This window comes from Sebastes fasciatus, chromosome 19 (genome assembly GCF_043250625.1).
Source record: "Sebastes fasciatus isolate fSebFas1 chromosome 19, fSebFas1.pri, whole genome shotgun sequence".
Classification (NCBI taxonomy): Eukaryota; Metazoa; Chordata; class Actinopteri; order Perciformes; family Sebastidae; genus Sebastes; species Sebastes fasciatus.
The window spans coordinates 3,032,192-3,046,414 of record NC_133813.1 but is presented as its reverse complement, the minus strand read 5'-3'; the positions used below and the strand labels follow the sequence as shown (position 1 = coordinate 3,046,414).

Sequence of the window (14,223 nt, the reverse complement as noted above, 5' to 3'; positions counted from 1 at the left end):
TGATAAGAGGATTAAATACTTGATAAATCTCCCTTTAAGGTACATTTTGAACACATAAGAAATGTGTGATTAATTTGCGATTAATCGTGATTCAATATTTGAATTGATTGACATCCCTAGTTACTATTATTATAAACTGTGCCCTGCTAGAAAGCTTGTCAGGCGTAGTATCTACGGGGGCAGCTGACCCCTTAGATAGCCAACAGTTTGCTTTATGTCCTGAGAAGTAAAATGGAGACCAGTGTATATTATTTGTATATTTCTATGAGGTTCAAAAGCAGAAATCAGACTGAAAAGGTGAACACTGTGCTTTAAAAGGTAGATGTGTAATCTAATCTAGTTATGTTTTGCTGTGATTTGGACCTTAATTAGAGAGAGATAATCCAGTTAATGTGTTTACAGGAGAGTTGCAATAATCACAGTTTTGCCTCAATCTGGTTATAATCCAGTTATTAGCGTGTTAACCTCAGACACACACACATACATATATTTAATATAAATGTATCTGCTTGTTTTTGGCTGCGTCTCCCAGTATGTAGTTTCCTTCTGAAACTCCCTCGTGTTCAACTTTCTCAACTTTCCTGCAGCTATACTTCCTCTCCTCTTCCTCTCTTGTGTCCCAAACTTCTTCCTTAACTTGTGTTCTTTCTTCTAACTTGTGTTCACTACTTCATTCTACTCTGTAAACTGGGATGTTGTTGATCGTTGGGAAGACACATCATCACACAGAAAAGTTGTTCAGGCCAGTGGGAGTGAAGTTTTCCGGTTCCTTTTCCCCGGACAGAGAGACGGCTCCTCTGGATCGCTGCATGATGAAGATCCATAGCTGCAGATATTATTATTAGATTTGTGATTTTTCCCACTCTAGCGTTTTAATTATTTACTTCTGTGCATTCGTATCTTATATGTGCATGTTTTCTGTGCTTGTTGGGTATTTACATCTCTGTGCATCATTTGGGGAATTTACCATGTTCATGAGTTCTCCTACAGTACATGCAGAGCAGCAAGCTGTGTGTAATGTTCACTACTAGTCACATTCATGTTGGATGAACTCGTCAGCAGAAGCTGCAGAGTTGGACGCAAGTCAGACTGAAGTCACAACAACGAGGACTTGAGTCCCTAAAGACTCGACTTTACTGAGATCTGACCTGGTAGAGTCTCCATTATTAGGGTTTCAAAGCTGCTCTGCTGAACGACTTCAAACTTAACTTGTCTCAAATGACTTCAGACTTGACTTGGACTTTAAAATCTGTGTTGATGGATTTAAGACTTCACTTGAACTTGTCTCAAATGTCTTGAGACTTGGCCCGACTAAAACTACTCTGCTGATGGACTTAAAACTTCATTTTGACTTCTCTCAGAAGACTTGAGATTGGTTGGACTTGTCTCAAATGACTTGAGATTGGTTGGACTTGTCTCAAATGACTTGAGATTGGTTGGACTTGTCTCAAATGACTTGAGATTGGATGGACTTGTCTCATATGACTAAAGATTGGATGGACTTGTCATGGACTTAACGTGGAATTGTCTCAATAAAGTTAAAAATCGCTCTGCTGACGGACTTCAGACTTGACTTGGACTTGTCTAATTAAAAATATTTTAATGTTGCTTAACAGCATCTTAATACTTTTTTGTTACTTTCAACAAACAAGGTGAATCTTCTCTTTTCTCTCTTCCATCTCAGGCATCATCCACCAGATGAAGGGCGACTATCAGGAAGCCCTGAAGCTCCACAAAGCCCACCTGTCCTTCGCCCAGGAGCTGAGTGACTACGCCGCCCAGGGGAGGGCCTACGGCAACATGGGCAACGCCTACCACGCCCTCGGCATCTACGACCAAGCCGTCCGCTACCACCGACAAGAACTGCAGATCTCGCTGGAGGTGAGTTCGCTGCTCTCTTCACCAGCGACGTGTAGACGCTCATGTGGGAAACAGGACTGTGAAATCTCTCTGTGTGTTTCAGGTGAATGATCGTCCGTCCCAGGCCTCCACACATGGTAACCTGGCCGTGGCCTACCAGGCGCTGGGCGCTCACGACCGAGCTCTGCAGCACTACCTTCACCACCTCACCATCGCACGAGAGCTCCGGGACACTCAGAGTGAAGCCAGAGCGCTAGGTAAGCTAAGACAAGAGAAGGATAGATGCTTTGAGGACAGAAGAGTTTTTGATTGATTCAAAAAAAAATTCTTTCTTTTGCAGCAAACTTGGGCAACTTCCACAGCTGGAGAGGTGAATACGCTCAGGCCTTACCGTACTACCAGCAGTACCTGGTTCTGGCTCCAGGCCTGCAGGACCTGGAGGGAGAAGGGAAGGTCTGCCACAACCTCGGCTACGCTCACTACTGCCTCGGACAGTACCGAGACGCAGTCAGGTCAGAGACTAAACTCATCTCATAAAACAACAACTTTATATGATGGGAACATGTTTCTGTCAAAGAGAAATGACTTGTCTTCATTGTTAACCCTCTGAGACCCACAATAGACCTGTTTTAGTCTCTTTTTAGGGGGGCATAGAGAGTCTTTAGGGGAGATAGCAGGTCAACAGTAGATGTCATATAGAGGTGGTGTACATCATCTAAAAGCTGGGAACCCCAAAAAGGAAAAGGAAAAATGTCAAGGGGTTACTGGCACGATGCTTCAATTGACTCTACTCTATACACAAAAATATATGTGCACATAAATTCTCATTCTTCTGTTTTCATCCATTTCCTAGGTATTATGAGCAGGACCTGGCCTTGGCTAAGGACCTCCAAGACAAATTAGCCCAGGCCAAAGCCTACTGTAACCTGGGTCTGGCCCACAAAGCACTGGGGGAGTACAAGAAGGCAGAGGAGTGTCAGAGATACCTGCTCTCTCTGGCTCAAGCCTTGGATAACACACAGGTCACCTCCTACTGCTGCTGCTGTGATCTCTAACTGTAAAACCTGTACCCTGTAGACAGGAAGTGGTGGTTAATCATGTGGTTGTGTTTGTCAGCAGGCGGTCTTCAGGGCCTTCGGGAACCTGGGGGATGTGTGTGTGTGTCGGGGGGATCTTCCAGCCGCTGTGAGGTTCTACCAGCAGCAGTTGAGTCTGGCTCAGAAGGTCAACGATCAGAAGATGGAGGCTGACACCTACTCAGCTCTTGGATCAGTTCACAGGTAATAAAGTGGACAGAGGTTTTTAAACGGTGTGCTCTTTCTTCTTCTCTTACCTCTCTTCGTTTCTCTCCTTCAGGCTGCTCCGTCAGCTGGACACGGCGTTGTCCTTCCACAGCCAGGAACTGACCGTCCGGAAGGATCTAGGTGATCAGCAGGGGGAGTGCCGCGCCCTTGGCCACCTCGCCGCGGTGCATATGGCCCTGGGAGACTACGCCACAACCTTCCAGTGTTACGAGGCCCAGCTGGGTCTGGCGCAGGGACTCAGGGATGCCCGTCTGGAGGCCCAGGTCCACGGGAACATGGGCATCACCAAAATGAACATGGGGGTGTTTGAGGAAGCGATTGGGTATTTTGAGCAGCAGCTGGCGATGCTGGAGCAGCTGAGCGGGACTGAGAGCATGCTGGACCGAGGCAGGGCCTACGGGAACCTGGCAGACTGCTACGACGCTCTGGGAGACTACGAGGAGGCCATTCAGTACTACGAGAAGTACCTGACGGTGGCTCAGAGTCTCAACCATGTCCAGGACCAGGAGAAAGCCTACAGAGGACTCGGCAACGCACACAGGTAGGCAAAACCAAGGAAATACGCTTATTTGCTCTTTAGCAAGGAGTTAGATGAGAAGATTAAAACCACTCTCATGTCTGTACGCAAGTAAGTATGAAGCTGCAGCCAGCAGTTGGTAAGCTTAGCATAAATTAGGGATGCACCGATACCACTTTTTTCAGACCGAGTACAAGTACAAGTACTTACATTTGGGTACTCGCCAATACAGAGTACCGGTATGAGTACTTCTCTGTGCCGAAAGACCCTCGTTAACAGCCAGCTGGAGGGTGTGAGCGACACACGGCAGGCTGGGGAGTCCCACATACGAGGTTTCATGGAGTAGTCCTGCACACAATCCCCCATAAACACACATTTTATGTCACGTTTACTTCAGTTTTTGTACGAGTGAAACAAATGAGATATAACATGTTTCCAGTCTTTATGCTTAGCTAAGCAAAGCTGTCTGTCTCCCCTATCTGTAGCTTCATATTCACCATACACCCCGCAGTATTTATGTTCTGTGCTCTCCATTAGTTTGGATTTGCCAGGACAACATTCATGCAAGAATCTCCAATGAGCCTTTCTTGCCTGAAGCGTCGTGATAATAATGAAAAGAATCATTATTCAATCGCAGTAACAAGCAGCAGCAGTGATGGGAGTGGGAGTTCCCTCGCTTCTTTTCAGAGAGTACATCCATGAAACCATACAAGTACTGTTCACTGGCTTAATGATGGGTTTCCTTTATCCATCTGCTGTAGTCGCTCTCAGCTCTCTGGAGTGTGAATGAGAGTGGAGTCACTGATTTATCTCAATGAACACAGCCTTTCTACATGTTTTACTCTGTTCCTCTCTGAGGATACTCAACTGTTTTTACAGCTCCTAATCTAAATTATTAAACTAGTCTCTCTGGTGTTTGCTTTCTTTAATGGGTCTCTGGAAAAACCAGGGCTGTGACCCAGTATTTTAACAACTACAGGTACGTTGTTTTTAGTGTTTGCAAGAACAAACTAGATGATCCCGTCCTCCCCCTCTCTCTGCAGGTCTATGGGGAGCCTCCAGCAGGCGTTGGTGTGCTTTGAGAAGCGTCTGGTGGTCGCCCATGAGCTGGGTGGGGAAGGAGGGGGCAAGGCTCAGGCTTACGGCGAGCTGGGCACCTTACACAGCCAGCTGGGCAACTACGAGCAGTCCCTCTCCTGCCTGGAACACCAGCTCAACATCGCACGCACAGCGGGGGTAAGGAAGGATTTACCTGCAACAGGTTTCAGCTCGTTTCTTCTTCTTGGCTTGCTGAATACGACAAAACGCTCTTTTATGAAAAGTACATTATGCACAGAAAGATGAAGTAAATCCTGCTTTAACCGTCAGGATAAATCCCTGGAAGCAGAGGCGAGCGATGCACTCGGAGGCGTTTATCAGCTGATGGCAGACAACGAGACGGCGCTACAGGTTTGTGCAGATTCATAATACAGCAGTGCTTCCTCGCTGTCGTTTAAAGGAACAGTTTGACATTTTGTGAAATACGCTTACTCGCTTTCCTGCTAAGACATGAGAAGATTGGTACCGCTGTCAGATATGAGAGTGGTGTCGATCTTCTCGTCTAACTCTCTGCAAGAAAGCGAATAAGTGTAATTCCCAAAATATGAAACCGGTCCTTTAAGTAACGATGCTCTCTCCTGCTCCAGTGGCACCAAAGGGCATTGGATATAGCCGAGCAGACGGGCTGCGTGAGGAGCCAGGGTCGAGCCTACGGGAACCTGGGACTGACCTACGAGGCTCTGGGGAAGTACGAGCGGGCTGTGGTCTTCCAGGAGCAGCACCTCAGCGTGGCGGCTCAGACCAACGACCTGATAGCTAAAACTCTGGCCTACGGGAGCCTGGGGAGGACACACCACGCTCTGCAGAACTACGCACAGGCTGTGATGTACCTGCAGGAAGGTAAGAACGCTCAGCAGCATTATCAAGTACCTTTAAACTTGGTTTCACAAACTTAGTTCGGTTTAGGAAAAAACATCATGGTTTGGCTAAAAATGAAACTTAAAGTTGTGACACGAACGGTCAGCTGATTGTAAAGTGAAAGTGAAACTTAATGCACCGGACATGGATGAAATGTGAAGTGGGGGGGATATATTAGGCAGCAAGTGAACATTTTGAACTTTGAACTTTGTGTTGGAAGCAGAAACAATGGGCCAACGTAAGCGTATGTGAGCGACTTTGACGAGGGCCAGATAGTGCTGGCTAGACGACCGGGTCAGAGCATCTCCAGAACTGCAGCTCTTGTGGGATGTTCCCGGTCTGCAGTGGTCAGGAAAGACCAAAAGTGGTGCATGGAAGGAGAACAGGGTCAGACCCGAGGCTCATTGATGCACGTGGGGAGCGAAGGCTGGCCCGTGTTGTCCAGTAGAAGAGCTACTGGAGCTCAAACTGCTGAAACAGTTCATGCTGGTTCCGATAGAAAGGAGTCAGAACACACAGTGAGGAGCAGTTTGTTGCGTATGGAGCTGTGTAGCCGCAGACTGGTCAGGGTGCCCGTGCTGACCCGTGTCCACCGCCAAAAGCACCTACAATGGGCACGTGAGCATCAGAACTGGACCACGGAGCGATGGAAGAAGGTGGCCCGGTGTGATGAATCACATTTTCTTTTACATCATGTGGATGGCAACGAGTTGAAGGTGTTGACTCGGCCTCCAAATTCTCCAGATCTCGATCCGATCTATGGGATGTGCCGGACAAACAAGTCCGATCCACGGAGGCCCCACCTCGCAGCTTCCAGGACTTAAAGGATCTGCTACTGACGGCTTGGTGCCAGATACCACAGCAGACCTTCAGAGGTCTGGTGGAGTCCATGCCTCGACAGGTCAGGGCTGTTTTGGCGGCAAAAGGGGGACCTACTCAATATTAGGCAGGCGGTCATAATGTTATGGCTGATCGGTGTATGATGTATTTAGCAGTGACAAGAATGTCCTGAATGCACCTTTAAACAATAAACAGTTATGTAACAGACTGTACTCCCACCTGAATCCAGACGCAGCTTGTGTCTGATCGGATCTTTTGATTCCAGCATTTCTACAACAAGTCTGTTTCCGACACAAATCAACAAACTCTCCACTTGTGATGAAAAGCGAGTGAAAAAGTTAGTCACAGTTTTACCTTCCCCCTGCAGACACACAGACTCCTAGCACAGACTTTCATCTACATGTTTGTATATCTTATTTAAAGTCAGTTAAGGACGGAGAGCGTTGTGAGTTTCTGAGCCCATCAGAAGGCTAATAGAGGATCGGGTGTTTACCCTCCTTCAGGCAGCTTGTTGTCAATAATCCTGTTGGATTCAACCTCTCCTCTAACGAGACTACTCTTTGAAACCCAGACACACTCTCTCATGTCTCTAGTTTTAATATTAATCTCTTTTTTTACACTTAAACATGAGACAAAGCACAAACATGTAACGGCTGTTTGGGTTCATTTATGAACTCCTTCAGGCTCCACCAGGCCTGTAAGACTCAGTCACGGCTTGTCACCAAACTGACAACTAATTGATCATTAACTCATCGAGCAGTGAGGATCTCAGAGGCTCAGTCAGAGTTGAGGTGAGGACGGAGCTGGAGAAACATTCGTGCCTCCAATTAACCTCCTCAACCGACGGAGAGAAAACGCAGATCCAGAACATCACAGAGCCAGACAGACAGGCAGAGACGTGTAAATCAAAACGGGATGTTTGATGGGATTCAGCTCAATCTAGAGACTCTAATGAGAACTAATTACAACCCGCCACGAGTGTCTGCGTCTGCCCGGCACAGCGGGGGAGACGAAACATATCAGAGACAAACTGCAGAGCAGAGAGAAGATCTCTGAGTTCGAGTCAGCGGGATAAAAAGGGCAGAGGCAGAGGAAGACAAAAGGAACAATGAGAGAGAAAGAATGGCAAATGGGAGCGCCCAGGGCTCCAGTTCAACGCTTCAATACAGCAACAGTTGTCAGAGAGATGATCTCAGATCAGCTTGTAACGTCTGATCTCCTCCTCATCCTCTCCTCTTCCTCATCCTCATCCTCATCCTCATCCTCATCCTCATCCTCATCCTCATCCTCTCCTCATCCTCATCCTCTCCTCTCCTCTCCTCTTCTCTCCTCTCCTCTCCTCTCCTCTCCTCTCCTCTCCTCTCCTCTCCTCTCCTCTCCTCTCCTCTTCCTCTCCTCCTCAGGTCTTCGTCTGGCAGAGCAGTTGGGTCGGAGAGAAGATGAAGCAAGGATCCGTCATCGTCTCGGTCTGTCTCTGTGGGCCGGAGGAAACCTGGAGGAGGCACAACACCAGGTGTGTGTGTGTGTGTGTGTGTGCGTGTGTGCGTGCGTGCGTGCGTGCGTGCGTGCGTGCGTGTGCATTCACTGCTGCATATCTACAGTAGTTTTCTACAGTACTTTCTTCAGAACCAGCAGTGGAAGAAGTACTCAGATCTGCTCCCGTTAGAGGTTGCCACAGCGGATCATTGATCCGCACATTGAATTGGCATAAGTTTTATGCCGGATGCCCTTCCTGACGCAACCATCCTCGGGGGGATACATGTTTTGGAAACCGTAGAACCTGGAGGAAACCCACACAAACACGGGGAGAACATGCAAACTCCACACAGACCCGGGACCTTCTTGCTGTTAGGCAAAAGCACTAACCACGGCGCCACTTTGCCACCCATCCTCACTTAAGTAAAAGTAACAATACTGTAGTGTAGAAATACTCTGTTACAAGTAAAATTCCTGCTTTACTTAAGTAAAAGTACATTATTTTATGACTAGAACAACTTCACACACAGTGCGGAGCTGCATCTCAAATTAATCCTCAGGTTCCCAGCTTTCAGATGATGTACACCACTTCTATGTGGCATCTACTGCTGACCTGCTATCTCCCCCTAAAGACCCCCTGGACCCGACCCGTCTAATAAAAGAGGGCGGAGTGGAAAGGGGTTAATTCAGTTCCCAGTTTGATGGAGAGAAGAGAAGCAGAGCATCCCAGTTCATCAGATAGTTGTGTATTAGCAGTGCCCCCCAGTGGTTAGTGATGTAACAGCAGTATGCTCTCTCAGGTTTGAGGTGTGACAGGTGACTGTATATATGTGTATATAAGTGGCCCTTCAGAAAACTGTATTGTACAGTTGATGTGTATAAGTATCAGTGTGATGTGTGTTTGTTTGTTGTGTGTTTCAGTTGTACAGAGCGTCCGTGTTATTTGAGATGATTCGTCATGAGACGCAGCACAGTACGGACTACAAGCTCTCTCTGTTTGATCTGCAAACCAGCTCGTACCAGGCTCTCCAGAGAGTCCTCGTCAGCCTCGGTGAGCTAACCGTCCTCTCCTCTTGTGCTCATATTGTGTTCGTGTGAATCACTGAGCCTCGAGGTGTTCTCACCTTTCCTCTCTCATGTTCACACCCCCCTCTCTCTCTCTCTCTGCCTGTTAGCGATGCACAAATTATCACCTGACGTCTGAGTGTTAATTCAGACCTTCTGCTCTCCTCACTATTCATCTCTCTCTCTGTGTCATATCTCGTCTCAGGCCGGCACGACGAGGCGCTGGCCATAGCGGAGCGAGGGCGGACGCGAGCCTTCGCCGACCTCCTTGTTGAACGGCAGAAAGGCAGTCAGCAGGCGGCGACCTCTGACCCTTACATCCCGGTCACCGTGGAGCACATCCTGGAGACGGTCAACGGTCAGAGGGCCGTGGTCCTCTACTACTCTCTGGCTGGAGGCTTTCTGTACAGCTGGCTGATAGCTCCAGGGACAGGTACACACACTTAAACACACTTAAACACACCTCACAGTCTTTTAGAAAACGCTCTATTCACCTTGCAAAAAAACTTAATTGTAATAATTCATATTTCAGGACTTTTCCTATAGTGCCACCATCAGGACAAAACTTGCATTTGCTTCCAGTTATCCTCCGACGTGAGTGTCTGAGTGAAAAGGGTTAAATCTTGATCATCTGGACATGATTTCAGATTCCTCCTGCCGTCATTTTTTACATTATAAAACTGTAGATTGTGACTAAGTCCAGTGAGAAAGTCTGCAGAGCTGCAGGCTGGGAAAAAAACTGGAATTATTTTTATTATTTGGTTGCCAGCAAGAAAATCCCCCGACACAGTACAGTAACACCGAATAATAATAACAACCTGCATACGTAATGACACCAGTCTGTTGTTCACGCTGAAAACATCCAGAACCATCATCCACCACATATTCTGGTTTCAGTTCCACTCCTCCGTCTTTCCCTGTTTTCTTTAACTTAAGTCCATTTTCACTGATCTGTCATCAGCTTCGTCCTTGATGACAGTTATTGTTTGAAAATGCTCAGCTGACACAGGTAACCTGAAAAACATCATGTTCCTCTGTGTCCTCCGGTGCTCCTAACGGCATCTGCAAGATTTCACAGACCGGAGGAAAACAAGCAGTAAGAGCTGATCTGAGGTCCGCTGTCCAGCTGCTGTCTATGAGAGCCAGCTGTCAATCACTCTGAGCTCCGACCAAACGGTCAAACTAGGCAGCGCTGATCAAATATGAATCAATATTATGTTACGTTAATGTCTATTTCTCTCCTCAAATGTTTTCAGAATCATCTTGTAGTGCACGGTTTAGCTGTCAAATGAGAACGTTTGTGACGCCGCCACCATTGTAGAAATCTGGTGAAGGAACGCCAAGTTCTGGTCACGTGACCGGAGCACAGCCAATAGGAACGCTCTCTCAATGAACTGACCTGTGATTGGTCAAAGTCTCCCGTCACGGGCTAGATGTTCTAAAGCCTGAAAACAGAGTCATGAGGAGGAGCAGAAGTCTAGTTTTCTCTCAGAACACTTGAATTACAATATGCTGAAAGGTTATTATGGGATATTTGCCCAATGATGCCAAAAATATATACTGACTACTGCAGCTTTAATGTGATATTATTTCTTAGCGTGATCTCTTGATGCTTCTAAAGTCTGGTTCCAGTAGTCCATGATATGAGCCCAAAACACATTCAACGTGCTGAATCGGCCGAAAAAACCTCTGACACAGGCAGACTAGAGCCAGCGCAAATAAAGTAGGCCGGTAGCTCAGTGGGTAGAGCGGTCGTCCTTCAACCGTAAGTCCAAATCCCGGTTCCTGCTGACTGCATGTCGAAGTGTCCTTGAGTGAGACACTGAACCCCAAGTTGCTCCTAAAATACTGAGGATAAAATACTTAAATGCAGAGGTGAAGAACCAGACCAATATAAATAAATGTCTAAGTTTAAGACGGACGCTCACTGACGAGCCAAACTGACCGTCAGCTTGGTCTGTCAGGGCCTTAAGAGGGGACTCTGGAACTGGACCTAAATCTGATGCGCTGATAGCTGTGACATTTACTGAGTTCACTCATTCTCCTCAGTGGATGAACCCTTTTATTCTGGACTTCCTGTGATCGTTTCCTCTTGCGCCATCCTCAGGCTGAAATGTCGACCATGTGTACACATATCTCACAATCTAACTGTCGTGACAGTTGAGGACATTTGTGCACCGAAGGGAATAAACCTTTGGATTTTAAGGCCACCCTCAGTGGAACTTCATATTTGTAGCTCCGTCACTTTTGTTTTTGAGGGTTGCAACAAACATTGCAGCTCCTAACATTCACTCTTTACGAGGGCTTTGGACTTTTAGCCTTGTTAATAATTAAGATAGTCCCCTGCATACTGAGTTTGGAGCAATTTTGTATGCAGACTATGTTTTACAGCGATGCAAGACCGGCTTTAAAGTGGATCCTTCCAGTAACACTTCACGTACCACTTTATAGTACACCCTTCATGCAAACACAAATAAACACACATGTATACTAATTGACTCGTCCTGAAATGCTTCAACAGGTATTGTGAAGTTTAACGAGGTGTATCTGGGAGAGTCCGGAGGAGAGGAGTTCCAGGATGGTGGAGGAGGTGAAGGAGGGAGTCCACAGGGAGGAGGAGGAGGAGGAGGAGGAGGAGCAGGAGGAGGTCCTCTGTCTCTGGAGCAGTACATCTGCAACGCTAGAGAGGCTCTAGGAGTGGACAGCCATTACAGCAGGTTTCTACTTTCTCTTTACTGACACAGTTGTGAGATGATTCTGTCATTAACAACATAACACACTTAATCCTAATATTCACCAAAACTAAAACACAGATTCAGTCCAACATGGAGTCTTTTCCTCTAGCGCCATCTTCAGGTCAAAATTAAAACTCTTCCATTACTTTGATTTATGACCAAAAACCTGCAAATACCCAAGTACTGGACTTAAGTACACATTTGAGGTACTTTTTTATTTCACTACTTTTATCTGACAAGATTTAGTTACTTCTCTGATTTACATTTTTACAATAAAACATATGAGGAGTTTATAAAATATGACGTTTTGTTATAAGTTTATTCAAGTACAGCTGAAACGATTAGTTGATTAATTAATTAATTAATTAATTAATTTGTCGACTGACAATATGCTAGCTATCTAACGGTGTTTATGTCTGTTTACCAACTCAAGTCTTGATAAATGCATAAATACATAAATAAATACACACATTTAAAAATAAATATATAAAATAAAAAAATAATAATTGCAAAATAAATACATTGAAAATTGAATAAAAATAAATACATAAATGAATAAAAGGGAAAATTAAACAGAAAAGTAAATAAGGAAATTAATACAAAGATAAATAAATAAAGAAGCAAATTAAAAGAGACATATAAATGTATGTCACATTTTGTCCATGAATTAATTAATTAATTAATAAATTTTGAATATTATTTTTGCTATATTTAATGACATATTTATTTATTTATCAAGTGATTTATTTATTTATTTATTCATTCATTTATTCCTTTATTCATTTATTCATATATTTTTTATTTTGGCAGGTTCCGTCCTCCATAGATTTGGACTGTTGGTGGACTAAACAAACATTGTGAAAGTGTCACTTTGGGCTCTGGGTTATTCATATTTTCACTATTTTTACAAACCAAACAATCAGTTGATTAATGCAGAAAATAATCATCAGATGAATCCATAATGAAAATAATCATTAGTAAATAGTTCAAAAAGAGCTCCAGCTCATCCAACTACAGCATTAAAATCCTGATTTCACATTAATGCATCAGTAATAATAATCTAATGATAGAATATATAATAGTAGAACAGTCACAGGGGACATTTTTATACTTTTAATACTTAAAGTACAGTATATTTTCTTGAATGCAGGACTTTTACTTTGTAACAGAATATTTTCACAGTGTGGTATTAGTACTTTTACTCAAGTAAAGGACCTGAATACTTCCTCCACCACTGCTAATTAGCATATGTTACCATGGTTACACACTAAACTAAGATGGTGAACATGGTAAACATTATAAAAATCATCATAATGAGCATGTCCAGGCTCAGAGAGCAGCTAGCGCGGCCGTAGACTGTGAGTCTTGTTACTGTTCGTCGTCACTCATTAAAACACAAAGAGAACAGAACAAACTAAAGAAGACGGAGGAGCCGCACGCTGCATGTCATCCGTCTTCCTCTCCTCCTGCTCTCTGCTGCCATATTGCCTTACACTCAATTATCCCGCCCGCAAACTTGGGGCCGCGGTCGGCACCGCTGGACGACTTTGTAAATCACTACCATGTGTCGTCGTGTCAGCAAATGTTCCCCCACACAAACTGAGTCTCAACTTTCTGTGGAAACCGCTGCAGTGGGCTTCCTGCAGCCAGCAGCCATTCATCGTGTGTGTGTGTGTGTTGAAGATGTGGCGAGCCTGGAGCCTCCCTCCGTTTCTATGTGATGATTATGAATCCTGCTCATCCACAGCGTGAGAAGTATTTGCACATATGCGGCATTAAAATGTTTTCCAACCCACCAGTGGAGCTTTACGGCCCTCCAGCATGTAGAAACTGCTCTTTTAACACAAATCAAATCTCTCCGAGCTGCAGCCAGAGGACTCCATAAAACCTAATGGCGTTTGCTAGCTGAGAGCCATCAGTCCAGTACATAAAGCCCGAGAGCTGTGATTAATCGCTGCGAAGAGACTCTCGTCACTCTCTTGAAGAGGCGTCACTGCAGCACGTTAAACATCACACGTTAACTCGCTTTCTGCATCCTGTCGTATCCTCAAAATACAAATGTTTCCTGATGTTTAAAGGTGCAATGTGTAACATTCATGCTCCAAACAACTAGGGTGCAGCATTTCACCTCTACTTCTGGGTCCATACCATCTAAATTTACAGTCATTAGTTATTTAAAAATAACACTGATATCTTCTAATCTTCCCGTGTGGCGTCGGCCTGCAGTTAACGTTAGCCATCTGTATGTTTACTGTGCCACTAACCGGAGGTTGTACGGTCCGTGTGCGTTTTGATGGTTTGTTTATTTGATTAAATCTAAAGTGGCAGAAACAAGAAAACGACTTTTGTTTCATCCTCCCCGCCACCAGGAGAATACTTCACCGGGAGGAGAGCGTGCGGTGGCTCCGGATGACGGACCTTGAGTTAGCATAGCTGTAGCAACTCACAGTCAGCCAGCGCAAAACCACAG

General features: G+C 45.3%; 1 protein-coding gene across 3 annotated transcripts in view; it reads left to right on the top strand.

Annotated features, from left to right (window-relative positions):
- Positions 1-14,223, top strand: part of ttc28 (tetratricopeptide repeat domain 28) — a 132,504-nt gene that overhangs the window by 104,865 nt on the left and 13,416 nt on the right. For all 3 annotated transcript variants that reach the window (XM_074618020.1, XM_074618021.1, XM_074618022.1), the window contains 13 exons: positions 1,685-1,881; positions 1,964-2,117; positions 2,201-2,372; positions 2,714-2,882; positions 2,980-3,140; positions 3,217-3,705; positions 4,725-4,917; positions 5,050-5,130; positions 5,367-5,619; positions 7,881-7,990; positions 8,875-9,004; positions 9,224-9,451; positions 11,540-11,735. In XM_074618020.1, the coding sequence (XP_074474121.1) occupies positions 1,685-1,881; positions 1,964-2,117; positions 2,201-2,372; positions 2,714-2,882; positions 2,980-3,140; positions 3,217-3,705; positions 4,725-4,917; positions 5,050-5,130; positions 5,367-5,619; positions 7,881-7,990; positions 8,875-9,004; positions 9,224-9,451; positions 11,540-11,735 (2,533 nt within the window). The remainder of the gene's footprint in view (positions 1-1,684; positions 1,882-1,963; positions 2,118-2,200; positions 2,373-2,713; positions 2,883-2,979; positions 3,141-3,216; positions 3,706-4,724; positions 4,918-5,049; positions 5,131-5,366; positions 5,620-7,880; positions 7,991-8,874; positions 9,005-9,223; positions 9,452-11,539; positions 11,736-14,223) is intronic.